The sequence below is a fragment of the Trachurus japonicus genome, chromosome 16 (genome assembly GCF_045865225.1).
Source record: "Trachurus japonicus isolate A0001 chromosome 16, Traja_1.0".
Taxonomy (NCBI): Eukaryota; Metazoa; Chordata; class Actinopteri; order Carangiformes; family Carangidae; genus Trachurus; species Trachurus japonicus.
Genome location: NC_140922.1, coordinates 13,334,184 through 13,356,251, shown reverse-complemented (window position 1 = coordinate 13,356,251; position 22,068 = coordinate 13,334,184). Strand labels below are relative to the sequence as shown.

At 40.9% G+C, this 22,068-nt stretch overlaps 1 protein-coding gene across 2 annotated transcripts; it reads right to left on the bottom strand.

The window, feature by feature from the left end:
* Positions 1-4,293: 4,293 nt before the first annotated feature.
* On the bottom strand, positions 4,294-20,783 carry gsk3ab (glycogen synthase kinase 3 alpha b). 2 transcript variants are annotated; one of them, XM_085801663.1, is made up of 11 exons: positions 20,718-20,783; positions 20,426-20,614; positions 14,255-14,439; positions 13,978-14,061; positions 12,496-12,606; positions 9,267-9,397; positions 8,796-9,000; positions 8,354-8,449; positions 7,803-7,989; positions 7,611-7,688; positions 4,294-7,237 (listed from the first exon to the last, which is right to left on the bottom strand). In XM_085801663.1, the coding sequence occupies exons 2-11, from the start codon at positions 20,601-20,603 to the stop codon at positions 7,170-7,172; spliced, it is 1,323 nt and encodes a 440-aa protein (XP_085657789.1). In that variant the 5' UTR covers positions 20,604-20,614; positions 20,718-20,783; the 3' UTR covers positions 4,294-7,169. The 2 variants fall into 2 exon arrangements, with proteins under 2 accessions (XP_085657789.1, XP_085657790.1); XM_085801664.1 differs by having other exon boundaries at positions 14,255-14,442; positions 20,435-20,614.
* Positions 20,784-22,068: the final 1,285 nt, after the last annotated feature.

Sequence of the window (22,068 nt, the reverse complement as noted above, 5' to 3'; positions counted from 1 at the left end):
TCCTCTGCACTTTAATTTTCTGCTCTATGCTAAGATTAAAATTAGGATTTTTTTCCAAAATAAAGCTATGCCTATTTTATAGGCCTACATCAATTAACGAACATGTACACACAGAATCTAGTGGACAGAAAACAACTGGATCGAATATGATGTGACCCCAGTTCTACACTTATGCTCAGATTTCTTCAAGATGGCAACTGTAGACCCTATAGTTGCCAAGAGCATCTTGGAGACCTTTACCACTGTTCCTCTGTCCCTCTGTGTTGGTGACTTCTGTCTCTTCTGTAATCCCAGACTGACTCCATGATGTTGGGATCAGGGGTCTGTGGGGGCGAGGCCATCTGTTGCAGGACTCCTTGTTCTTCCTGTAACTGTTTGGACTCGTCACACTGCAGAATGAATCTGGGACCCATCTGATGCCTCCATGAAACTCCTGTTTCTTAAGTTAAGAACTTTCTTCAGCTTTCATTCTTGTATGGTAAGCGAAAGATAGATACAGGTCTTGACATTTAATTTTACCGTTGTAGGCAGCACAAAGCCTTATTTTACAAATAAGTAATAATATAGGCTACATAAGATGGCTTCATTATTATAGGCGTATCAGTCAGTCCTGCTGAACACAAGACGGTCATCACCAATTTCTTAAGATAACACGAATCACTAATACATCAAAGATGTATATGGGTTAAAGCAGAAGTAAGCGATCCGGTCGTTTTGGCTAACTTCGTTAGTTAGCAGCCCCCGCCCTCGTCATGGATCTATTGGTCCTCATCCCTATATCACCACATTCACGCGCATCCCTTGGCTGCACACACAGCCCTTCATGCCGTTCTCTCTCCTCATTGGATAAAGCTTGTAGGATACAAGGAAGTATACAAGACGTTTTCTCCTCGGCTTACAGCAGAGCAGAGTGACTGACAGACCCGTGTTTCGGACCAAACACTCTATGTAAGTGATTGCCGTCGGAAGATATAACTATTTAAGACTTATATTAACACAAATATTCCGCTTTCTGCTTTAAGGTTAAAACTGCATAGGTTTCAAACAAAACAACACACTACGCGAAATATGCTGTGTAATCAAAATTAAGCAGAAATTAAACCAGATTATAATTACAACTGTGTAGTGCAGTGTTGAGGCCTACAGTGTCAAACTCTGTGTGTATTACGGTGCATTGAACGTGTCATAGGTGGAGCAGAGTCTATTAGGCCTATTTGTACAGTTTTTGAACACTTGCCTGTGTAAGTCAAACATGGTCATTCAGCACTCTGAGCACCACTTCTAAGCAGAGTACTGAGTCAAATGTTTCCGTTTGCAATAAACAACATAATTGCTGTCTTTTTCCACCTTTTTTACACATTGACAGCAATAACTGTCTGATATGACTTCAACTGCACTTGAGAGGTTTATTAAATCTACACTTTATAACACTTATCAGATTTACCCTCGGAGTAAGTGCAGGCTGTACAGAACCTCCATTCTGCTACATCAAGTATTATATACAGAGGTCAGTCAAAGTATAGACTAGCCCACTCCACACATTTCCCAGAATTACACAGTGCCTCGATGTGCTCCATTGGCTGATTGAGAAGATGAGCGGCTCCTCCAGACTGCTTAACCTGACTCCAAATGGTATTAAAGAGCCGACCGGGCGTTCAGCCAGAGGGGCCGGGGCCACTCAGGCTCCATAGAAACTTTACAATCTCAACACAGCGTAGAAGAGTAATGTTATTCAACCTTGACATATTATATCACCATGATGAAGACTTAGCAGACGTGTTTTCATTGAAGGTTATGGTTCGGAGGCAGGTAGGTCCTTGGAGAGGAGGGCTGTCCTGTCATGCAGCATTGATTATTCAGGATCTTTCTACTTTTTTCTCTTCCTTTCCTCTCATCTACCTCTTCCTCTTGAAACTTACTGCTGTTGTGCTAAGGTGGAAAAAAGGATAATGAATGTGTGCAACTGTAGTTTTAAAAAACAATCTCACTTTGAGGTCCATTTAGCTGTTCCACACACAATCATTTTGGGACTTATCACATGGAGAAACTAGAATTCACACTTTTGTTGAAAAAAAAATAACACTCACGTTGCTTGTTCTCCTTAAATTGAAAGAGGCATAAAATTCTAAGATCCCACGAGAGCTTTGTTAGAAGATAGATTCAAATTTAATATGTTTTGACAAAATGAAACAAGATAGCAGCTAAACCAATTCAAAACAGCTAAACCACATGTAAGCAGAGGACTGATGTGATACTTGGTGTGGTTAAGACATGTTCAAAACAATAGTATAAAATTGCAAAATTGATTTTAATTATTCAGACAGATAGAAATGATGCAGTCATTTACTTCTGTAGCCTAACGCCGTTGTCTTTGTCGGGCAGGAATATAACACTTGCAGAAAACATAAAGGACTATCTTATCAAAAACCAACACAAGTCAGGAAATATCACAGGTTTCTTTTGCCTATGTTTCGATCACACTGCACTGCCAAAACTTTCTAAACCCAACAAGTGCATTAATATTTTCTAAAGCCAAATATTTCTTCAGAAATGATCACAGAGTCTAATTTCACATGTCTGTGTTAAGACTCGACTTCATGATTATGAATAGAGACCAAAGACTGAGCCAGGTCACACAAGGACAAGGAATTAATTTAGCTGTGCTGAACCTGAGGGGCAGGCTTCAGGTAACCAAGGAATTTTAGTTAAGCGCTGGGCAGCAAAGGTTCTGCCAGAGCCTATAAATATTTTCTAGTGAACACAGAAGAAGACGAAAGAAGAAAGTTCATGGACACCCTGAGACTTCATTAAATCCTGCTCCTCTTTTACAGCAGTGAACAGCAGATTCTTGTCTGAATGAGAAATCGGAATTGCTTTGAGACAGTTGTGTGGGAGAGACTTCCTCGCTCCTTGTTAGGCAGCTGTGAAGATATTCAGCCGTGTTTGAGCTGCATGCTGAGGGTCCTTGAAGTCACGGAGCCAAATGAGACCTGAATGCAACGCGATGCTCTGATAACTTGAAACAAAAGTGAGGCTACACGTCGGAGACAAAGGCGGAGGCAGGGTGTCACTGATATGTACCATCGAGTCAAATCAGTAGCAGCATGTTAACTGTCAGAACCAGCCCAGGACCCCACACACCCTTCATCCCTCCTCACGTGCCTGATACAGTCAGAACTGTGTAGGATTTCATCAGTCAAGGTCAAAAAAACATTTTCACTGACATTTGCAATAGCATGGTTCCCATAACAACCACTCTGATTTCATCATCCTACTGGTCTTTTCCAGAGTTCACCACTGCACCCGACTCACAGTGCTTTATTTCATTAATCCCTTTGACTCATGCATGATAAGCAAGTCAATAATGTTTGGGTTATTCTGAATGCTACACCAACATCAGTGCATTACATTCACCCTACTTAATATTCAGTATAAGTACGGGTGTTTTTTGTAGGAGAAAGGGGATAATTGTATGTCATTAAAAGTAGCTTAGAAATTGGGTGAAGTGGGAGGTACAACTAGCCAGAGCAAGAAAAAAGAAAAGCTGAATGTAAACTTGCTCTTAGCCTCCTCACATGTTTGACTGAAAACAGATTGCATCCTGACTTGCCAGCAGGAAGAGGAAAAATGCAAGATGCATCAGTCATTTTCACCAGATCTGAAGGATGGCTCAGTTTTATCAGCCAGAACCACACAACAATATCTCCAGGCCTCTTTTGCACTTTGTGAACTGTAGTTGAAAAGAAGAGAAATACTCTTAAGAAAGCAAAGAATGCTTATTGCAGCATGGCAGGACTAACCTGCTACAAGGACACGGCACAAAATGAAGCTGCTTGGCCCATATTGATCCACTTTTCCTCTCACTCTCTATGCTGAAGCCAATGGACACGTGAAATGTGAGCAGCTGACGTAATATTGTAATGATATAGTGTTTCACAATAAAAACCAAGCAATCTTAAAACACTCCCTGGTACCTCAGCAACCAGACTAACACTAGCAGAGCGGCTCATGATCAGGTCAATCAGATTAGCTCTATCACTATCAGTCCTAAAACCCTCTTATCGATGCATCGCTAATGATTAACTACCTGGACCTTCAACAAAAACACATTATTGAATGGTTTTAAAAATCCAGTTTCTGCAGTCTTTCAGGCCAGTGAGGACAAAGCTGAAGAACTCATGTATCTTACAGTTGTGCTTCATGGTGCATCCCCACTTAGTCTCTATTACATTTATCAACACTTTTATTGTGTAAAAACAGCATTTATTCGGGAATCATGAATGTGAGACAGGAACAGTTTCATCACTTTATTAATGAGTTTAATTATTTATACCAACAAACAAAAACTGTCTCTCTCCCTCCATTCCTCGCTGTTCGTCATCTCCTTTATCCAACCGTTCTGTTCCCAACAGTGACATTTTTCCCCTCAGACAAGGGTGATAAAAGAGCAGGGTCACAGCAAATTAAAAACTAAGTGTGACAGATCAGAAGATGGAAACAAAAAAAAACATGAAACAGCACATTAAGTCAGCTCTTCATTTAGGAAAATACAGAGAATAATGTCCATGCTTTGCTAACACACGCACGCACACACATACACACACATACATTCCCTGCAGCTGTGCTCAAAAGACTCACAAAGAATTTGTGAAACATACACACAATCAACAGGTCAAACCCGTTACACTCATAAGACTCACAGCGAGGGAACACAGGAGACGGTTGGACATAGGAGATGATACATGTCAATGGACAGATCGATTTTTCTCCTCTCCTCCAGACAAAGACACACACACACACACACACACGACACTCACACACACGCACACACAAACACACAGTGATCCACGCTCCCTCCCAACACCACAACCCCATAGATCCAGAGGTTTGTAACATTCCCTTCACATTGAAGTTAAATGGAAAACTGGAGTTTGACCTGTTGGCCAACGTGCAGCTGTGTCCACACTGATTGAACAGCACACTCCAACATCTGGATCTGAGTACAGTATCTTGGATGTGAAATCGTTTTGCATGTGACATCATTACGAGACTGAAATTTGGAATTTAAAACAAAAAAAAAAACAAAACAAACAAATCCCTAAATTTTTACCACCCATGTGGAAAAGAAAAGATTCCCCCACTCCCACCCCCCAAAAAACACAATACAATAAATAAAACAGTTATGACAACATTTATGGGGGAAGAGGGAAAGTTGTGAAGAGAGAAGTGGAGGGAGAGAGAATTAAAATGAAACATTTTGTTCTGTTTTTCCCCTTGTGAACCAGGGACTGAAATGAAATCGTATTTACAGACTGCGACTGAGGATAAACAGTCCGGCCGCTGCTGCACCGGTCTACTAGAGAAAAAAAAAATTACAAGATCAACAATAGAATAACAATAATAACAAAAATAACAAAATAAAATAAAAGATACTTGATATTTACAGTTTAGCAGTGAAAAAAAGGAAGAGGAAAGAGGGAAGCAGAAGGCAGAGGGATGAGAGCAAAGAGGAATCGGGGGAGGCTCCAAAAGCTGTTGGGTTCCAGGGGTTTGAGCATCGTTTTCTGGTCAGATTATTACTGATATTAGTGGAAGTAATATAGTGTGGTCATCTTGGGCTGAACATGCACGTTTGCTTGGTGGAAGAAAGAAACGAGTCCATGCCGACAGTGGACCGCTAGGCTGCGTGAATCAGTCCAGATCAGTTCCTAACACCACTGCGGGATGCAAAGAACATGATATGAGCGTCGAAGGCAGGCTGTTTGGGAGGGGGTGGGGGGCGAAGAGGGTCTTAACAAATCTCTTAGACACAGCAAACAAAATTCATTCACAGAGTCTTCCTCCTGCACAAACAGTAACTGTATATAGTAGCCGAAATGACACCGACTAGCCAGGTGAGCAGCAGCCTCTCTGTACCCTCTGCGCCTGACGTCACATCTTTTGACATAATCAAGCTGATATGAAACGTAACATCATGAAAAGTGACATAATTAATGAGCCGACGGTCCGCCCTACAGTGCTTGGCTACTGTGTTTATGACATTTGAGACATTGAGGCTTCGGTATTAGATGCAAATGGAGCCCCACACCAACGGCTCCCTCCGTGTGAGGTTATGTTCGCAGCTGGACAGTACACATAACTCACCCCTTTGCTTCCCCTCTACTCCCTTTGGAGATGTGCAATACTTACTCAAGAATCAACGTGAAACGCTTGGTTTCCAGCTTAACCAACATGACAACTATGAGCTTATACTGAAGAAACTGAAGGTGTGTGCACTCTGCTCATATAAAGCTCCCTCTCATTCACATAAAAGGCAGTTGAGGAGCTATTCAAAAAGAAAAAGAGTAAAGACAGGCTGTGGTGCCCTGCTTTGTAATAAAATTTAAAACCACCTCTTATCTAAAATGACATAAATTAGCCAATGTTTTCTGTCTGGTATCAAACTGGGAGTTTTTAAAAAAATTATTCACATTCGTTCACCGCTGGGCCGGGCGAACTGACAATACTTGAGAAGAGTTTGGGGGTAGAAAAATGACAGAAAAGCCACCAGTCTACACAGTAGGTTGTACGATCAAACACTATGTACAGTCCAAGTGTGCCATTTTTGTCCCTACTAAGGATGATTGTCAATATTAGCCAGGCCTAACATGCGGCCCTCATTCTCAAGTCCATAGCCAATCGAAACCCCGTTCAATGGCACCACGGCCACACTTAAAATTAGCTAATACAAATAAAAAGAACATAAAAGGGGATAAAAGTCAAATGTTGATTATAATACAGAAAATCCACACAACATGTACAACCCCCTCCTCATCTCCCAAACATCCTACCCATCCAATGTGGTGTTTCTTTATTCTAACAGGCCAGACACCAGCCACCCTGGACTCAGAACTGCAGCTTATATCAAGCCCAAGCGTGGCTACCTAAACCTCCTTAAAACAACCCACATCCTCCTGAAGCTAGCAGCCACAGAAATAGCTCTCTATTGGAAATGGTTAACATTCAGGGTAAATAGCAATGCTGAGTGTTTATGTGGGTGTGTATAGTTTTTTTTTTTTCTATTTTAAAAGGTTTGGAGCCAAGAGGAAGGTTGAGAGGGAGAAGAGCAGAGGAGAGAAATGGAAAACGGGGGAAGACAAAAAAAGAAAGGATGACAGAGGGATGGATGCTCAGGTGCTGTTGTTGATGGATCCGGGTGCTGAGCTGGGCTGGGCGGTACTGTCTGACACACTGCCCTCTGCAGGGGGAGAGAGGGAATACAGTTGTTACTGCCGAAATAAATCTCACCAAGCTCAGCCTTTGAGATAAATAATTACATTAAATAATAATCAAAGAATACATTTCACTGTTTCAAACCATCTATGAATTGACTAAAATGTGTTTCTATAACAGTTCTGGGTGATATTCATAATGATGAGATATTAAGTCTATTGGCAATAAGTATTTGGACAACAGGTATACAGGTCAGCATCAGAATGTTTTTAATTTCCTATGGGCCAAAATACAGACCGCACAATAACAACTGCTATTAAATTAATAAATAAAGCAATATCTCTTTCAAAGAAAACTGTAGCATCAAAAGGAGAAGGATTTCATGGAGCCAATCTTACCGTGTGAGGCAGGTGATGTCTGTGCGCGAGCGTGAGGAGGAATGAGCGTGGAGTTCAACTGGGGCTGGATAGACAGCTCTGAAAGGGCAAACAAAGACAAGTAAAATGTTTAATTGCACATGAAGTGAAAGTCATCAAAGGTCAAATATATGTGATACACTGTACAGATTTAAGCCCAGGACACAAACTGACCAACGGGACTGAAGTTGAAGAGGAGCGGCAGTTCTCGTCCGCTGGGCAGGCGGGTGTTGGGCTGGCGCAGTTCATCGAAGAAGGCGTGTGCACATGCCTCCAGAGGTGAGAGCCGGGTCACCGGCGTGTATTCCAGCAGTCGAGAGCAGAGGGCAATGGCCTCTGGTGGGGTTCGGGGTTTAAACACCTGATGGAACGGAGAAAGTAAACACTGCAATTTAGTGTTTAGTGTGTTAATACAGGGAGAGAGTCGGTCCCACCAGGAATTTGTGTTTATGTAAATTCAAGAGCTATTCTTCCAAAAATATGAGGATTGCAAAAAAAAGTGTTGATACCATTTTGAAAACAAAAGACTAAGTCTATTTACATAAACCTTCCAAAATCTGTTTTGTACAAGCTGGGTCCCATTCTTGTTTATTTATTCTTGTGACATATTTCCTATCTAGTAAAGAGCAAACAAGTTGTTTTAATATCCATAAATACTACAAACTCAGCGAGAGACTGCATGGTTTTCATGCAGCATTTAATCAACTCCAACAAAATGAACATACCTTTGTCCAAGGGTGTGCTTTGATCTGTGGGAATTTGAACTCTGTGTAGTTTGGGTTCATCTCCCGGATCTGCTCCCTTGTTGGTGTCCCCAGAACCTGACAAACAAGGTGAAACGTAAATATTCACTCAAATTAATCACAATTATAGCCATGTCCTTCATGCCTGTGAACAACAGGGAGGAGGGGTGATTGTCACTCTTATCGACTGCTCTCCATTTGTTAGCCAAACACTTTATTAACCAGTTTCAGTCTGTCTCTTTTTCCATAGTTGGTTAGTCCCAAGTAATGACTCGATTGTAAAACCCAAACAGACAGCGACATTGCAAGGTCAGGCTGTGCCAAAACAGGTTTCACTACCAATCTTAATACCATGTCTTGTTTCATCTCGAGGCTTGTGCCATTAGCTGGTTTTCCTGCACTGCTTATAGTATCTTCACTGTACCTTGATGATCTCTACTAGCTGGTCCACACCACTGTCCCCAGGGAAGATGGGCTGGCCCAGCAGCAGCTCAGCCAGCACACAGCCGGCCGACCAGATGTCAATGTTGGATGTGTAGTCGGTGGCACCAAAGATGAGCTCTGGGGCACGATAGTACCGTGAGCAGATATAGGACACATTTGGCTCCCCTCGAACAAGCTGCTTAGCACTAGAAGGTGGTAGATGAGAAAGCGAGGCAGAAAATCAGACAGCTGAAGAGGAGAGCGGCGGTCAAAAGAAGCCTTTACATTCTCAGTGTGTTGGTTTTAAAAAAAATGCTGCATGTAAGTGACTAAAACAGAAAGGTACGAAGATCATGTGACTATCATAGAAGGGAAAAGTTAAGACTTGAGGAAGAGACGGTGCATACTGAGACAGACAGTTACCACAATGGAGAACAGGCAGACATGTTCAGAGGCGGTGTCTGTTACTGACCTGCCAAAGTCACAGAGTTTGAGGATGGCCGTCTCTGGGTCCACAAGGAGGTTCTGGGGCTTGATGTCTCTGTGACACACGCCCTGGGAATGGATATAAGCCAGACTGCGGAACAGCTGGTACATGTACACCTGAGGGTAGGGGGGACAGAGAGGGTTGGAATAATGCCCGCCAGTCTTTTCTCAACAGGATCACACACATATTGGAAGATTAATAACAATTTAATTTCCATTTCATGATCCTATCAGACAAAATATGAGAGAATAATGGAAAACCAGTAGGGAAAAACATCCTAGAATTAGCACATTTACAGTGTTTTCTAGGATAATTTTCAAATTCAATCAATTGTCAAATTAATGCAACCTAGACACAGATACGTGGCAGTAACTGGATGGTTGAATCAACCAATTACATTTGAGTATTAGTTACGATGACATTTCAAGTGTCAGGTTACTCGTTCTGAGACTGCTGGTCTTGGGTGACCTCAAGTGACCTCAGCGTAGGTCGAGTCACCTACAGGACCCCTCTACTGAGTCATAGGAAAAAAGAAAAATATCTTTATTTTATGAGTACACACTCATTTATAATGGTCCATGATTTGGTGTTTGTGCACATGCATTAAAAAAACAAAAACATCTTGTGTTTTCATTTAGAAACATGACCCTGCATGCTGCATCAAACAACAAAAGGGTAGAAAAAAAAACTCCCTGAAGATGTGTAACCGCCCTAATCCAACCCCTGTTTCACATTTGACTACACATCCTAGTCTGCCCCCATTTAGTGTGTCTGTGGAATGCAGACTGTAAGCATCTTAATATGAAACCACCATCATCATCACCATTATCATCATTATTACCCACATGATGCAGTGACAGCAGGCCGGCTACAGATTACAAAATGATTAAAGACAAGATGACTGAGGCATGAGAGATGATGGTTGAAAAGGGTGCAGAGAGAGCAAGAGAGAAAGAGAGGGGGAAGAGATGGGAGATGGGTGAGGAAGGAGGGGAGACAATGAGAGACATGATAAAAACATGAGACCCGCAGGGCAAGGATGGGGAAAAGAAGGAGACTGGGACACGCTGTGATTGAAGTGTGTCGCCGGAGGAAGGAGGGATGACAGAGGAGAGGAAAGAGGGAGAGATCAGTATGCATCTCAAAGCCACGGGGGAGCAGCAGGGCTGAGGTAGGGAAATGGGCCATGAGACAGCTATAATGTCCTCTCTGCTTCTGCAGACACAGTAAACACACAAACACTCTTCCTGAAATGAGCACCCTTTAAGACAGGGAACCGAGTGTGTTGCAAACACGTTAATTCCCGTGGGGCCATCTTTCCCTTTTTGCTTTCATAACCCTTAAACAGTACGCTGTCTGTGAAAAACAAACGGGAAAATACTCGGTTGTTTATTACCTCCACAGGCAATTATTGAACAAAAATTCTCCTTCAGTTTCTATCAAATAAAAAGTAAAAAATTGCACAAAAACCCAGGAGACTAAAATCAAAAGATGAAGATGAAATATTCAAATCTTATACCTTTTATTATCTGGGGTTACCTATGAAAAAAGTATAAATAGTACACAGGGCGAGCGACATATTTACGCACGTGCTATTATAAAAAATGTCTGTGCAATTAATTAATTTGTTGTAGCACGCGTGCGGCAGCTTTGCGAGTCGCTTGTGTGTGTGTTTTCTCTGAATGGAGGCCATGAGTTGAAGAGATGGCAACATTCACTCTCTAAAAAGGGTCCCGGTTTGAACCAGTACAGGACGGGTTTGACCCGTGTTGCCGAGTTGTATTGAATGCAGCATCATCGCACTGGTATTCTGTAAAGGGCTGTCCCACTCTTCCCGTGATCGGATCAAACTCGCTGGTGTTTTTTTTCATAGACAAAGAGTGGGACAATCTGACAGTGTCGCTGACAGTGACTATCAGACGAGTCGCTGTAAACTGTGTCCGCAACTGCGAATGTTTCATGTGGTGAACTGTCAGATGTACGGCAGCTTCAGGAGGACAAAGTTCTCCATTCACAAAAAGCCTGTGATGAAGGTTGAAGTGTATCCTATAGCTAGATTGCATCCTTTTTATTACCAATTTCTCTTCCTGCTCCTATTTTACTTTGTTGAAGTACATCAGTAGACTACACATTTCATTGTGCATATAATATTATTGCTGTAGGCTATCTGCCTTTATACTAATGGTTTGCATTTACTATTCAAATCTCACATGTTCCTCCTGAAGCCTTGTTGGTCTCTGACACATTTTAGCCCTGACAATATGGCCACTACAGACGCCTGCAGAGTTGTGATGGAAAGGAATGAACGCAGCTGTTAACATTGATTCTAATACCTATAGGAGTTTATGATTAAAAAGTTGGACATTGACTTATTTCTAATGTCCATTAGTAACAAAGCATTAGGTGTCAGTCTTTTGGTTGCATAATATGCATTAATTTCCTTTTGCAGTGTGTTTTAGTGATGAAATTCACTACTTATTGTTTTTAGAGGTTGTAACGAGCATTTTTATAATACCTGTGCTACAACTTTTCCAGCCTGTGCTTCAAAATGATCACCCTCTGTAGAACCAGTGCTATGTGCTCAAAAAGTTAACGTACAGCCCTGGTACAAATCAGACCTATTTGTCTTGGTGAAATTATTGGCTATATCCCATTTCAGAGCTGCAGAGGACTACTTACAAGTCTCATCATTTTAGAATTAAATATTTACGATAGCATACTTCAAAAAGAGCACAGATTTATGTTTCAAGATGAACAATTCTCCGACTTGTAAAGCAGATGCCTCTCTGACAGTTTATACATGATCTGTTTGTCTTCTGACTGTTTCCCAGAAAGGCAGCACATGAAGGCGATGTTGTTTGTCAGGGCAAGTCAAGGCTTCCCAAAAACTAATGAATACAGCGTTCTGAGTTAAAGCTACAATGCATTTCAGATGTATCAATCCCACATCACTTGCAGACAATGCCGACTAAAATTCCATACCCAGCTGTTAAATAAACAGGCATGGGTGAAAACACAACCTCCTGTGCACCTGTGGTTGGACAGGCCAGACAATGATGATTTACAGATGATGTTCTGCACATTTCACTTGTGATGTATGCAGACATGTAGTGTGTCATCCCTAAATAGATGAACTTGAGTGGTGTGGTGAGAACAGCAAAGGAAAACACCCAGGAGCACACAGTGTTTTGTGTGTGTTTTTGTGCCTACCCACCTTAACATAGATGATGGGGATGGTAGTCTTGGCCTTGTTGAAATGCCGAGCCACCCTGTACACTGTTTCAGGGACATAGTCCAGCACCAGATTCAAATACACCTCATCTTTCTGGAAAGAAGGAACAAAAGCAAGTCGTTAAGGCAGCATAACCTACGCAACAAATGAGCCTAAAATGTGCCGTTTATACAAGGTATAAAAGTAAGAAGAAGAAAAAAAAAAGTTACTGCAGCTGTTAGCTATACAACTGAAACAATAAGAGGAAATAAGAAAGAAATGCTTATCCTTTACATCCACTTAAATTAATATTTGCTGTAAACAATGACTCAATAAATAATCCTAACCATATAAACAATTATACACGACATGAGCCATTATGAAAGTAAAAAGAAATAATTAGACTGTTATAGTAAACACTGCAAAAGTATAATGAAAGCCCTGCTTGACTCAAATGCAGAGGAGAATATTCATGTTCAATGACACCAACGGCAATGTTAATTTATGGCGCTTTTCCACTAGTGCGGTACGGCACAGCACGGCGCGGCTCTACTTGTTTTTTTTCGGTTTTCCACTAGTACCTGGTACCTGGTACTTTTTTGGTAACGCCTCAGCCCGGGTTCCAAGCAAGCCGAAGCGATACTAAAACATGACATCAATCGTCTGCCTTCCACTGATTGGCCAGATCGTTGTCACTGGAAGAGTCATGAGTGCGACTTCTGACATGAGAATCTAACCTGCTAATTTTAAAAACACACCAACAACAGTGACCACTGATTTGTATTGAGACTGTTGTTGTTCTTTCATGCGAGATAAATGACTGCTGCATGGAAAACCAGGCTGTGGTCTGTGATTGAGGTGCAGACAAGCGAGTTCAGAGCTGACGAGAGGATCGAAAAAAGAGAGCCAGACGACACGGCCACAGCCGCCGTGATATGACGACCCCGCCCCCGCTGAGGAGGTACTATTAAGAACTCAGCTGTAATTGAAAAGCACCTAAAACCGAGCCGTACCGTGAGTGGAAAAGCGCTTTCATAAACCATAAAATCTCTAATGCTGAAACATGATGGATGAATTCTAACTTTTTACATAATGAGTGGTGACAATAATTTGATCTAAGGAATTCAGAGACACATTTTCTTGTTTATAAAGTCAGAGATCAGAAGTTAAGGAAAAGGTAATTGGTCAGTGATTCACAAATCCATTAACTCTACTATTTGCTGAGACTGTTCATTAACCTTTCTTCCTTTTCAATTTAAGGTGATATAACTTGTGCTTCAGATGCAGATACATTTAGCAGAAAAGCAAAACCTCCACAATGACCTGAGTAACTCAGTTCAAGTATCTGACTTTATGTTACAATACAGACATAGTTGTACTAGTCCAGGACATGTCTATGAATCATCCTTGATGCATGCACCATAAAAATGGCTGGGTGTGGAGGCAGAGTGCTCCATCTGGAAACTTGATTCGTACTATACACACCTTCTCACCACTGGAGTAGAAGAAATAACGCAGCCTCACAATGTTGCAGTGGTCCAGTTTCCTCATAATTTGCAGCTCCCTATTCTGTAATGATGAATGAAAGAGAAAACCACAATGTGAATTGCAGAAGAAGTACAGTTAACTAATTATAATATTAACTAATGAACATTTACATACACCAAAAACAACCGTTTCTGTTCTGCAGATAAAACACTCTTATTTGGACAATAGTACTTTGCTATACTGTAATTATCTGAGTGCCTCTGTCTAAACATACCTTAAACCTCTTGTCTTGGAGCACCTTCTTAATTGCCACCATCTCCTGGCTGTCGATGAGGCGAGCCTGATAGACCACTCCAAAGGAGCCATTTCCTATAACCTTTATGTCTGTGTAGGACACTTCCTGTGGGCGATCAGGGCCCTGGCCAGGTGTGGCTACCACTGTCGTCACTTTGCCACTGTCTCCTGTGAATGAAAGCACAAGTACATCTTGTCAGAGAGATTCAGAAATAGTAAAAAAAAAAAAAAAAAAAAGTCCCTCGAGAGATTTACCGTAGTTCTCTATCTATTTTATAAATATACTGTGGTGAAATAAGCAATAGTATTTTTCCTGGATGGAGTTATGTTTAGATATGTAAGAAATCCACCAACACACCGTTGGGCTTTTGAACCAGTGTCCCTGACAGAGAGAAGCTAATCATCAACAAGCTCTCCTTCCTTGTTCTAATGGTTGTGACCTATGTGGTGGTTCCCCAGACACACTGCACTGTCAGATAATGAGCTCCTGATACTTCACACACAACACTCTCCCCTGCTCCCCTGGGCCAGACTAGTCGAAATACATGAGACACACATATGATGCAGGTCAGCTAAAGTTCAACCAGAGTCAGACTGCTGTCTCAGTTCAATAATCTGCTGTCACAATTAGTCTCCAAATGTACTCCAAACACATCACATAAAGTACAACATCGCTAATGTAATTACCAGATAAATTTATCAATTAAATTAGTTTCTGTTTCCCTTGAAGCCAGATTTTTTGCTTCGCTTGCACCACTTCAATCTCAATTACCCCCCTAACCCGTTCCAATAATATACACATGCCCCACGGATGCATTGATGTAATCTCAGCATGAGTCAGTTAAGCACACGCTTGTAGTTGGTCTTCTCTTTTTTTTCCTGTTAATATCACATGCTATATATATTCTGCCATTATGTAAGTTCATACCACAGTTGTATATATTTCAAATTGAGTGTTATAGGTGATGTAGCTGCTATTGAACTTTCTTTAAAGGGCTACAATACTAACAGGTGATTGTGGTGTAAGGAAGGTTTCAGAACACATAGGTAAAGTAGTTTAGGAAGAAAATGATATAAAGTATAATGGAAGTCTGCAATAAATGAAAGTAAGTCTTCTAACATACCAGTGTGAGGTTAAACTTCTAAACAAGAAACACCAGTTGTGATGTGATGAACATTTTCCCTGCTTCAGATTTCCGCTATATCAATTCAAAAGATGGTTGGATTTGATTAATTATAACACAAGTCAAACCCATTAGGTTCTACTGGCCAAGTGACCCTGTAAAAAAAAAAGAATATATATATATATATATATATATACACACACATATATGATCACATCATAGTTTAAGGGTCAAATGAAAGATGGAGCACTGATAAAAGAAAGAAGATTTTCCATAGAATAAAACAATGTACTGTATGTTTTAAACAGTGTCAGGCTAATATTTGACCTGGTGGAAATCAAGCAGAGTGAGATGCTCACGGTGTAACTGTAACCGCCACTCTAGTTAGGGTCAAGTAGCTGCTCAGTGTTTTCCACGTGCACGTGTTGGGTCAAGAATGATTTGACAAATCGACACCAGAAGCGACGACTCTGAGAGGGGAAGAGGAGTAAAATAAAGAGGGCCATTGCCAAAAGGCTTGTCAGAGCCTGTGATGAAATTGTGCGGACAGTAGCACACCCAGAAGTGCTACCATTTTCCTGGGCTTGCTCACTTCGCCTGTCTCAACAGGACCCCTCCTGATCTCTTGTCGGTCTCTAAGTCTCAAAATGGAGTCAAACAATGAGGCATTTATGTCTCTCCCATAAACTGACAAAAAACAAATAAACAAACAAAAAAAAAAACATAATTTGGCACAAACACCTGCCATTTCCGTCTGCAAAAGAAAACCTGTTATAATTTCAAATAAAGTTTAAAATTAAATGTTTTATCCCCAATTGATTATCAGTGATAGACAACAAATATACACTTTTTCTTTTTTTGGCAGTTTTCCACAAAAACCTTTTTCAAGGTTAACTGTCAACAGCAGCCGATAGCGTATCCACATGATTGGCCTAGATCTGATCTCTACCCTCAGGTCAGCAGGAAATATTTAGCTTTTGAGATCAGTCACTGTGTGGGTCCTGCACATTCCTGTGTTCCAGCTCCAAAATACACTGCTCCTCTGTGTTTCCTTTTAGCATCACTTTCTCTCTTCTTAAACAAGTTAAGATTAGGGGGGGGGGTCCACATTAAATATGAAGCAGCTGTGGCATGATAGTCCCTTGAATAATGAATGCACAGATGAGCACTCTGCCCAGCTGTCAGTGCAGAGCTTTGGTTTCTGATACGTCAGTGCAAGTCTGATGAGTCAGAGAAAAGGGATGGGCAAAGTGACTTTCAACACACCCACACTTACAGGTAATTAGCTTGGAGCTTTTTGGTGAATGTAAAACCCAAGCACACTTTTAACGTGATACAATAATCAGCAAATGCAAGATAAATTACAACTAGTATTTCACCATTAGTGACCTATGGGATTTATAATGGCACCTGGCCTGATTGTGTATACTAATGGATTTACACTGGGTGTGGCTTTTAATCCATCACCCGTCTACACACCCACTACTGAGGAGGCTCAGTGGAGGATGCATCAATTGACCAGTAACAAATCACAGGCATCACAGATAACTCCATCAGTGGTCTATACGTTTGCTGACGGGAAGAGTACACAATTCACAACAGTTTACAGTTAATGCTCCTATTGTGACACCCAGACTCAAGATGGCGCTCTTGCAATGTACAGACTCAACTATTTTCCTCAGCCCAGGGTATTTATAGACGCATGGCACATTTAGAATACAATTTTGTACAGGATATATTGTGCATATTATATTATCATTATATTATTATGTATCTGATTTGTCATTTTCCTGCTGCAATACTGCAAATCTTCCACCTGTATGACTTACAAAGGAAGCTTTGTATCTTATTTCTGAATATGATAACTATATTTCTACTATAATAGTAACTAATATTTTTCTATGTAAAAAACGAGAAGCCTGTATGGCACAAAATATTTTGTTGAGGCCCAATCAAATACTGAATTTCGCAATGACATTGATGAGAAAATGTATTTAATGTGGATGGGTTATATTTAAAGTTGGTGTCACTGGATCTGCACCAATGCATCTTTTCTCTCAACGATTTACCACGCTACTAATAATACAGGTGTGTGTAGGACCAGGAGTTGAAGGCTGGATGGAGTCAACTGGGATTTTAAAAGGTGTAACGATATATAATGGCCCCCAGGTCCAACTTAAGTAGCTTAATACTTTTGAAATGGTTGTCAGACACAAGTCAAAACTGATGACATTAACATGGTCTGTCATGCATGACCCCACACAAGAACAGAAATTAGGGGGCGAAATATTGAACCATATTTTTAGGGTTAGGTTAACACTGCAATGTGCCAATAGCCCCAAGTGACAAATGGTTGAATTTATGCTCCTATTCTAATCTGATCACTCTGTATTCAATTTCTTGTACAGTCAGTTGTTTTAGACTATGGTACATGTGTAACGGTTTGGGGGTCAGACTGAATGTACAACTAATGTTTGTTTAGCCAAATGTAATCATTTTGCATTTGTCGTGGCAACTATCCACACAGGCCTTGACTGGCCTAAACGGATAAGCAATTTCTTGTTCCACCTGCTCTCACTGATCACTTGTACCGTTTTTCAGTTGTCCTCAGTGACATATGTTTTTGGTTATGGTGTAGGACAAGTGAATGAGCATGAAATAGTGATTCAGTCATGTATTTTTAATGCTACCTGTCAATAAAGAACGGTTAGTGAAATCATCAATCAAATCACTATTACATGTGTTAAACAACAGTTAAGATAGGTTAATGACAACCTGGATATTGTGACTGGCAGAATTGGCAGAGTATAGCAATGCTACTACTACACAGCACCTGACGATGCCTGAACAGTCAGACATCTTCCTTTTGGAAAAGCTCTACTTTTCAAATGAACATTAAAATTTGAGCCTGGGGTTTTTAGATTTATCCACTCCAAAGGGCTTAGTTTTGGTGTAAAAACAGCCATGATAATTTGGACAAAAGGCCAAAAGGTAGAGATTGAGTTTTCTTTTCATATTTAGACAGCTTACTGGCCGTTCACACATACTGTACATGAGACCTGCCTTTGGGCCACGAGCTCAGCAGACTCAAAGAACGCATACTACACACTAGAGGGGAGGAAAGGAGAAAGGCTAAACTTTATGCAAATATCCTCTGACGCAGTGCGAGTGACAGCCAGGCAAGAGCCAGTTGTGATCATCATCACAGACTTGGTATAATGCTTCACTATGATATAGGAATGAAGAAAATTGATGAAAATGTATTTGTTTGTTTGTCGTGATCACCTACTCAGTTCACTACAATGCATCTTTAGGAGGTTATGGGGACATAAAATAGGCAAAACACAAATGGAAACAAATCACCAGTTCTCTTGGTAGGACTGGCACCAGTGGTTATGTCATCAACTATCCAGTTGAGGCAAAATATGAAAATGATAATATAGATAGATTTATGAAAGGCCAGATGCTGCCACCCACTTTGCCTCCACAAGTGTTCATGCACTGTTAATGTAAAACAACACTTTTGTTTAGGTTTCTGCAAGGTCCAGGGCACCTGACACAAAAACAATGCTGCCCCTGAATTCAGTGGATTCTGGAGACCAAGACTGAAATATTGTAGAAAACTGAATAAGTGAAAAGGTCATCTAGCATTTAAAAGCAATGCGTGTAAATGAGCCATATCACGTCTACTGGCGATGACTGCAAGTGCTAATATCAGCAGAGCATTTTTTGCACAGCTACTTATATACATTTTTATTTTTAATCTTTCCCTCTTGGTCACTTGTTGTAACTCTCCGTTATTGATCAAGCTGAGTATTATTTTATTGTTGGGTCCCCAAGCAACTCCAGTTTTTCAACCCTGTTATAATAATGTTATTTGAATCAAGCGATTTCCTTTGGTGTCCTGCAGTCTGCCTTTATGCACACCTCTGTTTAAACCTTCAGATCTTCAGCCAAGTGCCACTGCTGCAGAGCTACATGACCCCTGAGCATTCTGCAAGTTCTTGTCATCACATCAGCAAAACCAACTGGGAGGACTTTGCTGTTGTCCAACCAGGATTTACAGTGCAATCATCAAAATGGTGTGGTAAGTGAGCATTTTCAACCATCGGCATAATCATAGATAGTTTACTTAAGGTGATGAAAGCTTCTTTTTTTGTACACCTTCTGATGATGGTGTAGAAAAATGCATTATAATTAAGAACTTCTTCCACCTGAGGGTGGTGACTCACACATTCACAGGCAACAGTCCAAAGACAGAGGTGCCACACTGTTTCTATTACATAAAACAAGTACATTTTCACTTTCCTGATATTAAAGATAACCTGAGATGGATATTGGACCAACTGTCTAAAACAACGTATAGATGCTTTTACGTTTGCATATATGTAGTTGCCCGGACAAACAGTTGGATAACAGCAAGGTAGGGTCAATATTTGTTAGTTAATAAGCAGCTGGAACTTAGTAATTTGGGGAAATTCGACTGAAAATAATTACCATGTATTCAGGCTAGCCCACTGTACACTAACGTTACCCTACTTTGGTAAAGATTGATCTGTACTTGGACGACGTCTAGAAGTTAACCCTGGTCATTTTCAGCCTCCTCTGTACTAACGTTAGCAAGCTACCTAGCTCCCGCATCTGATATTAATGACTGATATATCGGAGCGTCGGCTAACATCAGCTCTCTCCTTGGGTTACAGTGCAATAATAACGACTGGGTAACGTTGCCGAAAAATTGACACAACCTTATTTAATGTCGAAATATCGGCGCTTGTTCTTGAGTTGCCAATCCCAGCAACCGACGGTGTTAGCTGTGCGATAAAAGCCCTTGGTCGCAGCGGCTCCTTAGTGAAAAACACGGCTAACGTTAGCCGGACAGCTAAGTGCAGCGAGCTAACCAGCTAAGGTTAGCTTCGCGGCAACGATCGAGATTAAACACTCTCCGACACATTTCTTCTACATTGACGCACGAACCGTCCCTTTACAGTAACACGTACACTGGGCTAGTGGCAGAAATGTCAAACAATACTCACTAGGCAGTTTCCCAAAGCCCGTCGAGCTGCTTCCAGTGGCTTGTGAAGCCCCAGTTTTTCCTGTCGAGCTTCCGCCGGCGACCGCTGATCCGGCACCGGCTGCAGCGGATCCAGGAGCTCCGGGAGGCTCAGCGAATGAGCTGGCCCTGGGCCGCCCGCTGCCGCTCATATTTGTGTGAACTAAAGCCGGGGCAAGGTTGGGTGTTATTAGCAGCCAGACCGGCAGAGGTTTAAGCTATCTATGTGTATTTTAATACCCGACACAAGTAAAAACTACACTTACAGCGTTCTGTACAGGCTGCCCGTCTCCCCCTTTCTTCCTCTGTAGAACGTTGATGGTGGGGGGACTGGGGAGTTGACGCAAAACGACGTAAAGCTCGCAGGGGCTGACGGGAAACTGAGTTGTCCAGCGATTCAATTCCTTCAATTCCTCATCACGCTCAGTTCAGCTCCAGTGCAGACTGCTCCTGAATGGGTGCGTTTTGCCCCTAAAATTTGAGACAGTGCGAGTAAAATTTTCATCTACTTGTGCACATACAACCAGTAAATTTTCCTCTCTCTCTCTCTCTCTTTTTTTTTTTTTAACACTGGCAGGGTTCCTACGCAAGTATGGAAAGTATGGAATTTTATTTGATACATTTCCAGGTCTGGAAAAGTATGGAAAATGTAAATTATTGTATGGAAATATATTTATCTTAATACTTATCTGGGTTTGGTCTTATCTGAAGTTATCTGGTTTATTTTTGTATGCACTATTGTACCTATAGCTAGTTACATAATGGCATACACATTCAGAATAATGAAAACAAATGATTAATTGCATGACTTTTATTATATAATGCACAACTATTTACTCAAATATCACAAATTATTTGAATTTTTTTACCGACAAATCTGGAAATTATGGTCTGGAAAAAGTATGGAATTTGGAAATTTCAAATATGTAGGAACCTTGCACTGGTGAAATGTGAAAGGGGCGACTTAGAGTATCTGGAATCTGTCAGGCCAATGTGTGTGAGGATCATGAATAAAAAAGAAATGTGAATATTTACTTTGCAAGTGGATTTACTGTGTATGCCGCTAAATTTTCTGCTTGTGCTCCTAGTACAAAAAAGTTAGTCTGGAACCACACACACTTATTCAACAGCTTATTTATTGAAATTGTTCTGAACAGGTGCTCAGTCATTCATCTTCATTTTGGCAATTAAATGTGTTGTGTGCCTGTTATTAATATGTGGTGGTGAAATAGTAGGTTGTCACTTATTTTCAACAGTACGATTAACTGCATCCCACAAAATGACCATGTTAAATCAACACACTGAAGTCTTCATGACCATAAATTCTTTCTTACAATACTGTACTGCATTAGTTTTAGCTACATGTCCTTAATAAACTGCTGTTCTCTGAAATGATCTATCTGCAAATGCTATTTCAAACATCTAGTCTGGTTCCCCTACAGCCAGATGGACAGACATTTTTCTACCTTATCAGTTGTATAATACTTACAGTCAGTTTATGTAACCATGGGCATTAATAATCCTTTCCATATCTAGTTGATACAATTTAAACTGCATATCTATTATTTCATTTAATATGAATAAAAAACATGTCAAATACAGTCATTCATGTAGTAC